This window comes from Capricornis sumatraensis, chromosome 12, assembly GCF_032405125.1.
Source record: "Capricornis sumatraensis isolate serow.1 chromosome 12, serow.2, whole genome shotgun sequence".
Taxonomy (NCBI): domain Eukaryota; kingdom Metazoa; phylum Chordata; class Mammalia; order Artiodactyla; family Bovidae; genus Capricornis; species Capricornis sumatraensis.
In genome coordinates, this window is record NC_091080.1 from 28,055,290 (window position 1) to 28,072,214 (window position 16,925).

General features: G+C 40.4%; 1 protein-coding gene across 3 annotated transcripts in view; it reads left to right on the top strand.

Annotated features, from left to right (window-relative positions):
- Positions 1 to 6,694: 6,694 nt before the first annotated feature.
- The window catches only part of RB1 (RB transcriptional corepressor 1), a 118,926-nt gene continuing 108,695 nt past the window's right edge, over positions 6,695 to 16,925 (top strand). For 2 of the 3 annotated variants that reach the window (XM_068984302.1, XM_068984303.1), the window contains exons 1-2: positions 6,725 to 6,852; positions 9,587 to 9,713. In XM_068984302.1, coding sequence (XP_068840403.1) covers positions 6,725 to 6,852; positions 9,587 to 9,713 — 255 coding nt within the window. Of the gene's footprint in view, positions 6,853 to 9,586; positions 9,714 to 16,925 lie in introns of all 3 variants that reach the window. The other variant, XM_068984304.1, reaches the window with a different exon arrangement.

Here is a 16,925-nt window from a genome sequence, read left to right on the forward strand (position 1 = left end):
CAAAAAATTCTTTGGCGCTCAGCTTTCTTTATAGTCCAACTCTCACATCCATACATGACTACTGGAAAAACCATAGCCTTGACTAGATGGATCTTTGTTGGCTAAGTAATGTCTCTGCTTTTTCTTTCCTTCCAAGGAGTAAGCGTCTTTTAATTTCATGGCTGCAATCACCATCTGCAGTGATATTGGAGCCCAGAAAAATAAAGTCAGCCACTGTGTCCACTGTTTCCCCATCTCTTTGCCATGAAGTGATGGGACCAGATGCTATGATGTTCATTTTCTGAATGTTGAGCTTTAAGCCAACTTTTTCACTCTCCTCTTTCACTTTCATCAAGAGGCTCTTTAGTTCCTCTTCACTTTCTGCCATAAAGGTGGTGTCATCTGCATATCTGAGGTTACTGAGATTTCTCTCAGCAATCTTGATTCCAGCTTGTGCCTCATCCAGCCCAGTGTTTCTCATGATGTACTCTGCATATAAGTTAAATAAGCAGGGTGACAATATACAGCCTTGACGTACTCCTTTTCCTACTTGGAACTAGTCTGTTGTTCCATGTCCAGTTCTAACTGTTGCTTCCTGAGCTGCATACAGATTTCTCAAGAGGCAGGTCAGGTGGTCTGGTATTCCCATCTCTTTCAGAATTTCCCACAGTTTATTGTGATCAAAGGCTTTGGCATAGTCAATAAAGCAGAAGTAGATGTTTTTCTGGAACTCTCTTGCCTTTTCGATGATCCAACGGATGTTGGCAATTTGATCTCTGGTTCCTCTGCCTTTTCTAAAACCAGCTTGAACATCTGGAAGTTCACGGTTCATGTATTCCTGAAGCCTGGCTTGGACAATTTTGAGCATTACTTTACTAGCATGTGAGAAGAGTACAATTGTGCGATAGTTTGAGCATTCTTTGGCATTGCCTTTCTAAACCCTGAATAATTCAGGTAAACTGAGTAGGTTTCTATTTCTTGAAATCAGAAAGAATCTAAGCACACACATGTGGGAGGTGACTTAAATCATGGGAATGAAATAGAGCAAGAAAAGAAGAGAGATGAATATCTTCTAGGCCAGGGCTATCTCACAGTACCCATAAAGGAATGAACTTTGTAATTTTAATTTTTTGTGAAAAATAAAGTTTTGGAAAGTAAAATATGGAAAAGCACTAGAAAAATGAAATGAAAACAAAAATGGCACACCAAACACAAGCTCACTCACACTTTCAAGTATTTCAAACAGACATAAAACTGCATTTCAAAAAACAATTAAAACGAAAAATAACATAAAAGGAAAAAACTATAACAACTGCACTTTGTTCACTGAAAGTGTACAGATAGGTGATCAATATAGAGAATAGCTAATACACCCTTCATTTTCCATCATTCCATGGTCTAAACAAAAGGTTGGCAGTAAAGTGACAATTTCCTATATTAAATACTATAACAATATTTAATATTTTAAGTCTATTAACATTTAAAGTTTTTAACATGATAAATGGATGTTTTTCTTCCTTGTTAAGTCCTCTAATGTAGCTTGGTTGCTGACAATGCCACTAGCATAATGTATATTTAAATTGTTTCTATTTTGTTGTTGTTGTTGTTGCTATTTTCTGTTGTTTTTTATTTTTTGGCCACACTGTGGAGCAGTTGGGATCTTAGTTCCCTGAGCAGGGATCAAACTCACACCCACTGCAGTGGAAGCGAGGAGTCTTAACTGCTGGATCACCACAGAAGTCCCTAAACTGTTCCTGCGCTGTATTTAAGAACAGTAATAGCAGAGCAATCAGTCTCTTAAAGGTATGTTTAAGGAAATGGAAGAAAGGACTTTACTTTTTTTTTTTTTTGCCACGAGGCTTGTGGGATATTAGTTCCCCAAGGAGGGATAGAAACTGTGCCCTGGAAACAAAAGTGCTGGGTCCTAACCACTGAGATTTTAAAGCAAATTCAGTAAGCTCAGATATTCATTCTTAACTTTTATTGCAAATGAAGCAAATGCTGCTTTATTTTAAAAATTCATTTTCAATTTTTCATTAGTAGCCTGTTCCAAAGATTTATCCTATTATATTAATAGTCACATTTAAGTTATCTTTCAATGAAAGAAATAGATTCTGGATTCATAAATTCCCTATGTATGTTTATTTTCATAGAAAATAAACATTCAAAATGTTTTCTCAAATTCATAGTTTTTTCATATTTTATGTATAAATGCCACGGATGATGGCCTTCTTGCTTCATCAGTCAGTTCATACTTTCAGTACTTTGCTATGAGATATGGCTGTGAACTCAGTAGATGGGGAATTACACTTCTGAGCAAAGTTAATACAAACACTCAGATATTTAATTCTTTGGAATTACTTCTCTGGTTATTATTCAGTTTACTACTATCATTACTAACCCACTACTGATGTGTCTTTTCTTGACAAGACAGAAAAGGCTTATTTCACCATCTGTAATTTAGGGTTAAAAATAAATGACACAAATTTTACTTCCCAACTTTAGCTGTGAATTTCAAAAACAGGCTTGATTAAAAAGGAAAATGGCTGCAAAAATAAAATGACTGTAAAAATAACTAGTTATAAATGGAAAAATTTACATTTCCACATATTTTTATTCACTTTTGGCTTACAGTTGACAAACCTTAAGAATTTCACTCTTTCACTAATGTGGTCCTATAGCACATGACAAAGACACAGAGCTACAATTTGTGCCACTGACCTACTACTTGTTACGCAAGTTGGAGAAATTTGAACCACTCTATATACTCTGTTTAACCACAGGTGTCCAACGATGACATGCTTGGATACTGCTGAAATGTTAAACTCCTATAAATGCTGTGAAACATTTACTCTTTTTTTTTTCATGTTTATAGAATGCTAATTATATTTTTCTGTAGTCCACCAGGCTCCTCTGTCCATGGAATTTTCCAGGCAAGAATACCGGAGTGGGTAGCCTTTCCCTTCTCCGGGGGATTGTCCCAACCCAGGGATCGAACCCAGGTCTCCTGCTTTGCAGGCGGATTCTTTACTGTCTTAGCCAGCAGGGAAGCCTGAAACGTTTACTCTTAACTTCTGTCCTTATCTCCTTGTGTACTAAACACAAGTAGTTTGCAGACTGGCACTGGTCCAAGAACCAGCACTGCTAGGAGAAGAACCAGTAGAGGAGTTTGTGAAGTAATAGAAGAGAGGAGGGGAACAAGGAGACCACGAATTTGTGGAAGACTATGGAAGCTTTAAGAGGAAGTAGTTCACTGTGTTAACTGCAATAAAGGTCAAGTAGGTTGAGACCAAAAGGAAGCCATGAATTGACAATTAGGACACTGGTGACCTTTGAAAGAGTGGTTTCAGTGGAGTCCTGGAGGCAACACTAGCAGGCTGAGGAGTTGCTAGAGAAGCGCAAATGGGGACTACCCTTTCAAGAAGCTAGATGGGAAAGAAATGGAGACAGTGTGGTAGTTTACAAAGAGGTTGAGGGGCTTCCCTGATGGGCCAACATGGTTAAGAATCTTAACCTTCCAATGCAGGGGACAAGGGTTTGATCCCTGGTTCTGGAACTAAGATCCCACATGCCACCGGGCAGCTGCCCTGTGTGCTGCAACTACTAAGCCCTCCAACTCTAGAGCTGGTGCTCTGCAACCAGAGAAGGCTCACGCACCACAGTGAAGAGGCTGTGCACCAGGACAAAGAACCAGCACAGCCAAAGAAAAAAAAAATCAAAGAAAAAAGTCAAAGGCAGACTTCTTAGACTAGGGAAGACTTAAAAAAAGTCTGATATCACTGAAGGGGCCTCAAACTGAAGAGAGTTCTGTTTCCAGGTAGAAAATCTAAGAAATAATTTTTTTTTTTTTTTGGTTTTACAGTAATCTTAAAACTACTATGAAGGTGCAGAGAGATCAGGGGAAACTTCCTTGGAGAATCTGCAGACTTTCTAACACTTCTTTAGCAATGCAACAGAAAGCTGTGGGAGGAATACAAGGATTTTAATTGACTCAATTTCTCCTGAGTTTTGTATGAAGACTTGATTTTGCCTGCACCAAACAGTGTGCATGACCTTAGTTCCCCAACCAAGGCTTGAACCCGTGCCCCCTGCTTTGGAAACGCAGCCTTATCCACTGGATTTAATGCTCAGAGACTTAACCACTGGGAATTCCCAGGACTTTAAATGTATCCATGGTAAGATACACATCCTTTTGTAAACTGAGAAATCTCTGAGCTATCATAGTTACGGTAAACTCGGGTATTGACAAAATGGGTTTAATAAAGCAAGTCATATCTGTATATGAAGAGAGTTTACTTCAGTTCCTAGACTTTTCTCTGCTTTCACTCCATCCCGAGTTTTAGCAAAGAAGCATTTACCGTGTGCCCAACACCGTGCTAGGTACTAAGGCTACATTAATGACTGGTCTCTATATGGAAGGAGTTCACTGGAGCAAAATTATTGGTTTTGATGCTTTTTGGTGGAAACAACTGAAAACCCCGGCTCCATCAAGGTCAGCTCCAGGGCCAGTCAAATCAGAGGCTCAGTCATGTCACCAAAGACCCAGATTTTCTGATATTACTACTGAGCCATCTTTAGTATTTCTGCCTCATCCTCAGGTCAGCTTGTCTTAACTCACTATGGCTGCAGCAATTGCAAGTGACACATTCTCAAAATAGTTAAGGGGTAGAACTATGTCATCTGTATCTCATTTTAGAGGCACCCAGCAGACTATCTTTGATCTTGTAAAAACCAAAACTGCATCTTACAAAAACCAAAACTGTGTCCTGTGTTCCTGACTACTCCACTCGAATCCTGGGAAAGATGAGTGGAATTACCGCTGTAATGGTATTTGCCCTCTGAAATTGGGTCTGGGCATGGACCCTCACTCCTGATAAACTTTGAGTCCCCAAGAGAGAGTTTCTGAACTTAGGCAGAACTTGTTGTTGAGTAGGCCAATAACGGCTAACCCCTTTTCACATTCTGGCATACACCATAATATACACAGAAAATGATAATCCATTGTATGGCCCACAGGGATAAACCCAAGAGCTACCACTTGCCTGAAGGCGTTGGCTGCCTCAGCCCTGCTCAGCTGTTCCAAGGATGAGGGAATTCACAGCAGAACACAGCTGTATTTTATTCATAGCACCTCAGTTGGGAAGGTCCTAGCGGGCAACCCACAGCATCTGCCAGTGAGACAAAAGCAGATACTCAAACTAGGCAATCTATTAGCATAAGTAAATACCAAGAGACAGGAGACACAGTTTCTAAGTCAATGTTTGACCATAGTAATTCCTGCAAACTCTTTTCTGGTGTCTTTGTGCCTTGCACATGCTATTTCTCTCTTCTTGGTGTTTTCTTTAACACAACGTATTGGCTCAGACGGTAAAGCGTCTGTCTACAATGCGGGAGACCTGGGTTCGATCCCTGGGTTGGGAAGATCCTCTGGAAAAGGAAATGGCAATCCACTCCAGTACTATTGCCTGGAAAATCCCATGGACAGAGGAGCCTGGTAGGCTACAGTCCATGGGGTTGCAAAGAGTTGGACACGACTGAGCGACTTCACTTCACTAATGGATAAGTAGAGTCACATATATCTCGGTTCAAAACCTCTACCACCCATCGGCTGTGTGTGTGTGTGTGTGTAAGTAACTCAGTCGTATCTGATTCTTTGCGACTCCATGGACTGTAGCCTGTCAGTCCATGGAATTCTCCAGGCCAGAATACTGGAGTACTGGGCAAATGAATTAACTCCTCTGAGCCTGTCATCCCTATCCAAAGTGTAATACGACTACAACTCATTTTAAAGGGCTGTTTCTGAGGATTCGGTAAGATAATGAGATAGAATGGCCAGAACAATCCCCTGTGCACATAATAAGTACTCCTTAGATGTGAAGTCCGTCTGGCAAACTTCTACTCAAATGCCCCTGCTCCTCTGAAGATGTCCTTTAGGCGTTTCGATGGTGCTTCCTGGTTTTACGCTGCTATTAAAACCGCGCAGCACCTTGTCATCAGTTCTTTGCCCGCAGCCCCCACCCCTCTTCCCTCAAAGAACTCTCAAAAGGCCAGTTTCGTCGTCCCGTACTTGGTCTCCGCTAGTAGTGGGCAAAATCCAGCTCCTCATAGGTTTCCCAGAGGGAGTTTGTTTTTGTTTTGGCTGACTTCGCTTAACGGATTGGGCGGGAGGAGCGCGGGCGAGCGGGAGGGCGCCGCCCACGGAGGAGAGGGGCGTGCCCGCCCCGGGTGCGCTCGCCCGATACTCCCCGGCGGGGGCCTCGGCCGCAGCCCCGGATCCACCCGGCTATAGCGAGGGAGCCCGCGCGCACCCACCGGGCCGGGTAGCGCCCTTACCCGGCCACCCACGCCCGCAGGGGCGAGTTTCGAGGCGAGGCAGGCTGAGGCGGCGGCGGCGGCCGCTGCCTCCGGGCGGGCGCCTGGGTTGCAGGCCCGGGGCTGCCCGCCCGCCCGGCGCGCGCCTCGCCTCGCCTCGCCTCGCCCAGCACCCCGGTGCCCTCCCGACGCCGGCGGGCCCGCGAGCCTCGCGGACGTGACGCCGCGGGCGGAAGTGACGTTTTCCCGCGGTTGGACGCGGCGCTCGGTTGCCGGGCGGGGGAGGGCCGGCCCGGTTTTTTTCTCAGGGGAACGTTCAAATTATTTTTGTAACGGGAGTCGGCCGAGGACGGGGCGTGCCCGAGGTGCGCGCGTCCTCTCCCTTCTCCGGCCCCACTCCAGCACCCGCCGGCGCCTGCCCTGCGAGCGCGTCATGCCGCCCAAAACCGCCCGGAGAGCAGCCGCCGCCGCCGCCGCCGCCGCGGAGCCCCCGCCGCCGCCGCCGCCCCCTGAGGAGGACCCCGAGCAGGACAGCGGCTCCGAGGACCTGCCTCTGGCCAGGTGAGCGGGCCGAGCCACCGGCGGCGGGCGGCGAGCGGGGAGGGCGCCCCGAGGCTGCGTCGGCGGGAGCCGCGGCGTCTAGGCGGGGGCGCGTCCCCGCGGGGCGCCGGTCCCGGCGGGAGGACGGTCCCCCCTCTACCACCCCTCGCGGCGGAGCGCCGGGAGGGAGCTGACAGGGGTCTGGGTGCGGGCGCCGCCTGGGAAGGGCGGCCGGGAGGGGGTCTCGGCTCCAGCTTGACAGGTGTCGGGCGGGTGGGGCTCGGGTCGCTGAGCGAAGTGACAGGTGCCGCCTTTGCTCCGCGAGACGGCCCTGCGCATCCGGCGGGTGTTTCGAGACCCCATCACACGCAAAAGAGAAAGAAAAGAAAATAACTAACTGGTGTTTGCTGGATAGGCTTTTCTCCCCGTTGAGATTTGTAGTCCTCCAGTGGTCTTTTGACTTTCTCTTTTGGTCTCTAGCGATGCAACAGTTGGAAGTGCCCCCCCTCCCCCCACCGCCCCCGGGCGCGCAGCTGTATCTGAAGCCCAGTCCTGGAAGAGACAGTCAGAAAAGCCTTGGATGCAGCGGCAGAGATGCCCGCGGACGTGAAGGGCAGGGTCTTGGGTGTCAGTTACCCCCCCAGGAAGCTTGGCTGAGGCGCCTTGTGGCGTTCTCTTAAAAGGGGCTTTTCGGTCTTGGGGATTCATGGCCATAGGTAGTGACTGGTGGAACGTAACTCTTTAGAAAGAACTCGTACCTGGGCAAAAATACTGTGAGACGTTTAGCCCAAGAGCTTAAAAGTTCCTAAACTTTTCTCTTGTTTTCTAGAACTCTTCTTGCGTATTTTCGTTGGCTTCAGCGTGCCTCGTTATTTCTTCCATTTTGCCTTTCGGCTTTGAGCCAGCAAGGATCCTGGTGTCCTTGTTTTTTTTGTTTGTTTGTTTCGTTTGTTGGAGTACAAAACGAGTGTTTTTGTGCTCACGTGGAATTATTTTTCTTCTCGCAAGTGGATTCTAAATTTCAAGCAAGTCTACGATAATGCAGTGGAACTTGACAGGGAGATAATGTATTGCAAAATCTTATTTTTCTTGATTGTGATGCTTTATGGTTAGAACCAAAAATTGAACGAGTATAATTATCCATTATTATTGTCAGAGTTGGCCCTGCTTTGAGACTGCACATAAATTAGAGGAAAATGGGACTCCTTTCTGTCTCCCTCCCACAGTCCTAGCCCATCCAGCAGGCCCTATTTCTCTCACCTCCCCCTGCACTAAGAGAATTCGGGACAAATTGTTAAAGATTGGGAAAAGCTTTTGGAAATGGCTTGTGAAAGGCTTTCAGAAATTCATATATGACTATCTTATCAATTAAAAATCATTCTCACTAGTGGGGAAAAAAAAAAAAAGAAAGCCCAGGGATGTTCTAGGAGAAGACATTAGTTTCTGATTAAACTCTGATATGTCCAGTATTTTCCAGTTTCCTTTTGGTAAGAGCAGTGGAGTCTACTGCAAAGAACCCTATGTTATCCACAGAGCTTGGAAGCATTCTTGAATATTGTAGAGTAACCAGAAATACTGAAGTTCTGGCCAGCACCTGGGAAAAGAAAGTCTTTTTTCCTTCTATTTTCCAACACTTCATTTTATATACTTTTAAATGATGAAACTATCACAAATTCTTTAAGTCAGAACCATGCAAGATAAAGTCTGTTCTTGATCTATCCTTACCCATAAAACGTGTCCTTGTGGGCTATCAAACTACTGGTTAACTACTTAACAAAGATAGAACCACTGCCTGGCAGTCTGAAGCTGAGAACTTTACCTGGGGTGGGTTCAGGGCCCAGTCCAATTGCATTTCCAGTGATGGAGCCCATGTCTACTTTGAGAGTTGAGAGTTTACTTAAGGGAAACAGCACACCATCTTCATTCTTGAGATAACCAAAAGTTAATTATGTTTCAGAGAAGGGTTGGCAGTCTGGAATAGTGCTCAAGGGCAAGGATTTTAGAGTTAGATTGTTGGGTTTCTATCAGGGTTTCTGACATACTGTTTGTGATTTCAGGTGAGTGCTTTAACTTCTCTGATTTGGTATTTATCTGTAAAACAGGGTAAGAGGACTTACCTAATAGGCTGATGTGGGGATTCAATCTACCTTCATCTAAGGTACTTTGTGTGGGATCATAATAAATACTAAAAAATTATTAGCGATTCCTTGTACTATTATTATTAGAGGTCAAGTAGACATTAACTGAAAAAGAATTAGCCAAGAAGAGTTTTTTGACTGCCTATCTTGGTTAAGGAAAATCAGAAAGAAAGGCTGAATTTAATCATCATCTAAGAACTACTAGTAAGTAGATTAAATAAAACACTGAAGGGTAGACTGCATTTTAGCAAAAGTTAATGATATTGAATTGGTTTTGTAATATTATTTATTGCTTTCCTCTTGCTGTTAACCAACCCAACTTTCCCAGTTTTAGCTCTTGTACTTACTTTAAGCTACTTTGCTGCTCTGAAGTATGTGATTCACCAGACCAGCAAACATTTTTCACTGTGTGGTATTACCATTCTGGAAAGACTGAAAAAGATAAATATATGTTTAAATTCTAAGTGTAATTTTTTTCAAAGATAAATAAGATTCTAAAGTATTTAGTGATGCTGTCTTTCAGGATAGTGCTGTTCTATGCAAACTATTGAAACAAATATTTATCTAATTAATTTGATTGTAAATATGTGCCTATTATATATTTTTTCATTTGGTAGGCTTGAGTTTGAAGAAACTGAAGAACCTGATTTTACTGCATTATGTCAGAAATTAAAGATACCAGATCATGTCAGAGAAAGAGCTTGGTTAACTTGGGAAAAAGTTTCATCTGTGGATGGAGTATTGGTAAGGAATGTCGAAAATTTTTGAAAACATTTTCTTAATTTCAGAAGTAATTTTTAATCACCATAGAAAATTTGGAAAGTGGAAAATTATAAAGCAAAGCTACTAATAATCCTATTACCCAGAGGTAATTTATTTCTGATAACATTAAAAATTAAAACCCAACTCTCCATGTAAGCCCCTCACCAAAGTATTTTAAAGCAAATCTTAGGTTTCATATTTTATTCATAGATAGTTCATTATGCTATAAAGACTTCTTAAAAAACAAAAAATGACTCATAAAATAATTTTTAATAATAATATATAATCAGTATTGAAATTTCCCGATTGCCTTATACTTATTTAGAATTCAGAATCTTTATAATATTTTGATATTCTATTTTTTCTTGAATACATATGCATATATATTAACATCTATGTATATAATAATATCACTAGCAAATAATTATTGACACTTTATATGTACTGGAGAATATTATAAGCATTTTGCAAGTAACTCATCTGACAAGACTTTAAGATGTGAAGTATAAAATCCTTATTTACATGTAAAATGTAAAATCTTCATTTTATAAATGAAGATACTGAAGCTAAGTGAGATTGAGTAACTTAACTAAGGATCCTGACTAATAAGATCTAAAACACAGATTTGGGATCATACATATAATTATATATGTAATTACATGTAGTTTTGTATCTTAAAAAATGTTTTTTTCTTAACATGAGCATTTTATGTTGTTAAATATTTTTTGATATATTTGATAATGTTGTTTCCAGTGGTGTTATAATATTTTATCCATTAGATGTATTCTGATTTGTTAGCTTTCTGTTATTTGACATTTCCCCCCCAACTTTTTGGAGCTGTAAAATAATGTGATAAACATCCTTATTCGTAAGAGTGATACCTGGTGCAAATTAAGTCTTCAATTATTTGTTAAATGGATTAATGAATGAATCTCTGATTATTAGGATAAATTCTTACAATTTGAATTACTGAATCAAAAGCTATGAGCATTTATAAAACTATTGGTAATTTTTGCTAAATGCACTCATCACTTTTAATGAGTTTACATTTTCATTCAGCACTGTATTAGAATACACTGCTGACTTGTTTTTTTACTGATCCGATCAACGCAGCAAAATATGTTTATATACATCCCATGAAAATACTGTTTATAACTGTTAAAAAAAAGCTCTAGTGTTTTAGTGTGTTTGGACTATTAAAATAAATACCTTAGACTGGATAGCTTATAAACAATAGACATTTATTTCTCACTGTTCTGGAGCTGGGAATTCCAACATCATGGTGCAGGCAGATTCTGGGTCTAGTAAAGGCACACTTCTTTATTCACAGGGAATTCACAGATAGTGCCTTGTCACTGGCCTTGGATGGCAGAGCTGGTGGGAGCTTTTGCTGGCCTCTTTCAGAAGGGCACCGATTCCATTCATGAGGGCCCTTCCCTCCTGACCTAATCACTCCTGAAGGCTCTACTTCCTGATACCATCTTGTTGGGCATCAGGTTTTCAGCATCTGAATTTGAGGGGGACACAAGCATTCGGTCTATCAGTTCAGTCGCTCAGTCGTGTCCGACTCTTTGCAACCCCATGAATCGCAGCACACCAGGCCTCCCTGTCCATCACCAACTCCCAGAGTTCACTCAGACTCATGCCCATCGAGTCAGTGATGCCATCCAGCCGTCTCATCCTCTGTTGTCCCCTTTTCCTCCTGCCCCCAATCCCTCCCAGCATCAGGGTCTTTTCCAATGAGTCAACTCTTCGCATGAGGGGGCCAAAGTATTGGAGTTTCAGCTTCAGCATCTGGTAATAAAGAAAAGAGAAACCTCACAATTTCCAAAGATCTGAACATACTCTAGAACTACATACTAAAAAGGCATTCTTCCAGTATCTTGGATGAATGACTTTGGTATTATCATCCCAAAGCACCTAATATATATTCCACTGATTTGGGTACATCATGTACAAAGCTGTTTGTTTGCATGTGCTGTTAAAGAGAGTCATCACTCCTTCACTTCTCTCTCTTCCATAAATACTAGGCTTTTAGTTTTCAGAAAGTTGAGAAGGGGTAGTTGATTATAGACAGCATTGGTAAGTGCAAATAGTTGCCAATTTTTAAGTGAGTTGTGTTCCAGATCTCTTGAAAGTGAAAGTCACTCAGTTTTATGGAACTCTGATCCCTGGAATTCTCCAGGCCAGAATACTGGAGTGGGTAGCCTTTCCCTTCTCCAGGGGTTCTTCCGAACCCAGGTCTCCCACATTACAGGTGGATTCTTAACCAGCTGAGCCACAAGGGAAGCCCAAGAATACTGGAGTGGGTAGCCTATCCCTTCTCCAGTGGATCTGCCTGACCCAGGAATCCAGATCTTTTAGTAAGTATAATAAGGTAGTTAGATTTGCAGGCTAGTTCACAGGAAACTTTTTTAAAAAGACTGAATTCTAGCAGTAATAGTTTTGGGCTTCAGCTTTCATATATACATATATAAATAAATAAATGTTACTGGTTTTTATCCTACCCTTTTCTTTCTCCTGGCTTTGTCCCTATCTTCCATGGGAACTGGCATAGTTTAAAACTCATCTCCTGATGATGCTCTTGATGGGGACTAGGAGATGAGAAGTCATTCCTGGTTGTGTGCTGAGGAAAATAAAGGAATTTCATGTTACATTTGGAACTTGGGGCATCTTTTCGTTGGGTGCGACAGGATGATGTTGTATTTTTCTGTTACAGTTCACCAGACTCTTCCATAGAAATGTTATTTTCAGTGATAGTTAAGTTTCTGAGAGTTGGCCTGATAATTTAATCTTCCTTTATACAGTAATTTCTAAGGGAATGTGACACAGTGAGTGCTGAGAAGCCAGAGAGTGACAAAATGAACCTGTTTCTGATGCAGCCATTCTAGTTGCACTTGGCTATCTTCTTTGAAACAAGAAGAATGTGGTAACTCAGGGTAATTTTTGGCAACTGAAAATAGATAATGTTTATTGAAACAAAGGATGGGTTAAGAGCAAGAATTTGTCACAAGACTGGACTGACTCAAGTTTCAAATCTACCATTTACTGCCTCTGTGATCTTGAAAAGGTACCTGAAATCTCCAAGTCTCAATTATCTTATTTGTAAATGGAACTAACAATAATTTCTGGGTCTTGGAGTTATTTGGTAGATTAAATTCATGCATATAAAGCATTTATTAGTGTAAATGAGTGCTTATATTTGGTCATGCAAGTAGAATATTTTTACTAATGAGCTACTGCAGAAAATCTTATATTAGTATTTTTTTTTAAAAGAATTTAAGGATCAGTTAAAATGGTTGAAGTTTTAAATGGATGTATAGTGATTCTGACGTGGCACTTTCATTAAAATGCATATTTTTAGGTTCTTGAGAGTAAAAAAAAGTCATTTATACATGCAGGAAAGCATATATTAATCCTTTTAAAGGAAAGGTTTGTGGTATTTTGTCTAGAAATTTCTCCTTTTTGTATAAATGTTTAGTAAGTGTGTAATATGTGGTTGCTGTCATATGATTAAATTGTGTTCATGCTGCTTACAGCATATGAATAAAATAAGAAATTGGTCAGATGTACTTCTCATACTGTGACTTATGGTAAATCAGTTGTTGGAATATTGGTTTTCTTTCTGCATCTTGAATCACAGTGTGGCAGAGAAGAAATAAACCTTGGGCCTCAGGGCAAAAAACTCTTATTGTAGTCGTAATATAGCTATATGATTTTAAGCAAATTGGTTAATCCCAATTAACCAGTTCTCAGTTTGCTCATAAGCAGAAATGATGTCTAAAAATCAGCCTTTTAGGCTTTTGCATAGGGGGTTGTGTGTGTATTTGTATATTTGTATGTTTATTTGTGTGTGTATATATTCAAGGGCTTTGAAATATATTACCCTTGATAGAAGCATTTTAGAGGTAATTACATTTAGAAAGATAATTGAAGAGAATAGTTTGGAATTAGAGTAAAACTAGGCATTCTATTTAAGCTGTGCTACAAAAATATGAAGAGGTTTCTTAATAACCTTAGTAGAATATATATTTTAAAATAATGTGTAACAAAAAATTTCTTTACCTGTAATTTTTTAGTCCTTAGTTATATATACACCCTATCTATTTGAAGATGGTGCTTATATTCTGATTGCTTGTGGGTTTTGCTGAGCAAAATACATTTAAGAACATGTTTGTGTGTGTGTCGTCAGTCGTATCTGACTCTCTGCGACCCCACGGACTGTAAGCTGCTAAAGAACATGGATGTGAATGTTACATTTGTGTTACAGATGTAGGATGTCTGCAGGTTCTTTTATTTCTGATTCTACTTCTGAGATTAATTTCTAAAGACATTTTATTTTGGAGAGTTTCAGATATTTATATAAGTAGGTTAAAGAAAATAGTATGAACTCTCACATACCTCTTAACCAGCTTCAGTAGTTATCAGTCATGGCCAAACTCTATTTCTCCCTGACTCCAGATTATTTTAAAGTAAATCCAGGATATGATGTTTCATCTATACATATTTCAGTAGGTATGGGGGAAAAAAAAAGAACTCTTTAAAACAATGACCACAAGATATTTCCTGGTGTTCCTCTGATCAGGATTCCACACTTCCACTGTAGGGGTCATGGACTGAATCCCTGATTTGGAGACTAAGATCCTACAAGCTGCACCAGAAGACAATCCCCTCCAAACAACAGAAGCACCACAGTTCATCACACCTGATAAAATTAATGAAAATTCCTTAATATCAAATATCCATTGTTTGAATTATCTTGTTTCATAAATTCTTTTTTTCAGTAAGTTCAGGATTTAAATAAGGCCTACACAGTGTGATTGGTTGATCTGTGTCTTAAAATCTCTTTCAGTCTGTAGATTTTACCTTTTCCTTTCCTCCCCCTTTTCCTTTCTTTTCTTATTTTTTTTTCACTGTATTTGTGAAGAAACTGGAGTTTTTATCCTGTGAGATTTTTTACTGTGTGCATTTTACAGATTATACCTCCTTCGTTGTTTAACATATTTCCTAATTCTGTGTTTTTTAGAAATGATTCTAGAGGCCTGATCAGATCCTGGGTTGATATTTTTCAGAAGAAATGCTTCAGAGATGTTGTTGTGTATGCCTATTGGTAGACACATAATGTCTTGTTCTCTCTCTTTTAATGTAAGCTATTATTGATGACCATTGACTGGAGCCATTAGAGGAACTAATCTTTCCCTTTTCAATTAATAGTTGTAATTCTTCTGTAAATAGAAACTTTGCTCCATCAACTGTGTTTATTCTGAAGTATAGATCATTCAGGAAAGGTAGGATAAGTGCTTTATTCTTTTTGTTTATTGACTAGTTTTCAAGCTGATGAGTTTGTCTCGTAACATTCCCCCAAAGTGACCAATGATTATAATCATCTTTTCAAGTATTAATATTATCTTATAATACCAATAGACCAGTTTGACTATACATAGACATTTAATAAGATCTTTACTCAAAGATAACATTCAGGTGATCCTTGAATAGTGTTGGGGTTAGGGGCAGCAAACCTCCACACAGTCGACAATCTGTATTACTTATGGTTGACCCTCTGTATACACAGTTTCTTCGTATACATGGTTCCTCTATTTCTGTAGTTTCACATCTGAGAGTTTAGCCAATCTCAGCTCATGTAGTACTATAATATTTACTATTAGAAAAAAAAATGCCTATAGTGTAGTACTATAGTCTTGCAAGAGCTGACTCACTGGAAAAAACCTTGATGCTGAAAAAGATCAAAGGCAAGGTGGGGTGGGCGGCAGCAGAGGATAAGATGGTTAGATAGCATCACCAACTCAATGGACATGAATTTGAGCAAATTCTAGGAGATAGTGAAGGACAGGGAAGCCTGGCGTGCTGCAGTCCATGGGGTCACAAAGAGTTGGACACAACTTAGTGACTGGAAAACAACAGTAGTCTTTACTAATTGAAAATATATATATAACACACAGTTTGCAGCCATGTTCTTCAAGAGTCAGCTGTATTTTGTAATTTCAAGAATGAAATGGAAATAAGATCATGCAGTATTTAACCTTAGGGATTGTCTTTTTTTTCACTAAGCATAATTCCCTGGAGACACACTGATGTTAAATGTCATTATATTTGTTTGCTAAGGGTGCCATAAAAAAATACCACAGACTGAGTGGCTCAGACAACAGAAATGTGTTTTCTCCCAGTTCTGAAGGCTGGAAGTCCGAGATAAACTATGGGCAAGTTTGGTTTCTTCTGTGGCCTCCCTCCTTGGTTTGCAGATGGCTGCCTTCTTGTCTTCTGGAATGGTTTTCCTGTGCACAAATCCCTGGTGCCCTTTTGGGTGTCCAGACTTCCTGTTCACGTAAGGATGCTAGTCAGATTCAATTAGCTTTACACTTCTGTCCTCATTTTAACTTATGTACCACTTGAGATCCTATCTCCAAACACAGTTATGTTCTCAGATACTTAGGGCTCCAGCTTCAACATAGGAGTTTTGTGGCGGGAACTCAATCCAGCTCGTTGAAAATAGTTTGTTTCTTCGTTATTTTTTGGTAGTATTCCATGGTATGGCTGGACCACAGTTTGTTTAACCATTCACTTATTGAAAGGTGGCTGTGTTGTTTGTAGGTTTTAGCTACTATGAATGAAGCTTCTATATCTGTATCATTTGTTATAGATTTTTATTGTGGGCATGAGTTTTCCACTCTTTAAACACCAAGGAGTGTTGTTGTTGGATCCTATTGCAGAGATCCTATGGTAAAAGTATGTTCATTTTTGTAGGAAACTTCCAAATTGTGTCCAGAGTGGTAGTACCATTCAAGAAAGCGCTGCTGCTTTCATATTTTTTGCGAGCATTTGGTATTGTCACTGTCTTGCATTTTGGCCATTCTAATAGGGGTGATATCTGACTGTTTTAATTTGTAATTCTCTTAACGGTGTATGATGCTGAACATCTTCTCATATGCTTATTTGCCATCTGTACATCTTCTTTGGAGAGGTGTTGACACCTTGTGCCAATTTTTTAATCTGTTGTTTATTTACTCATTGTTGAGTTTTAGGAGGAGTTTGTGTGTTTTAGAAAACAGTCCTCTTTAGATATTCCTTTTGCCAGTATGTTCTCCCATGCTGTGGCTTAACTTCTCATTCTCTTGACAGGGTCTTTCGTTGAGCAGAAATAATTTTAATAAAGTCCAGGTTATAAATTCTTTTATG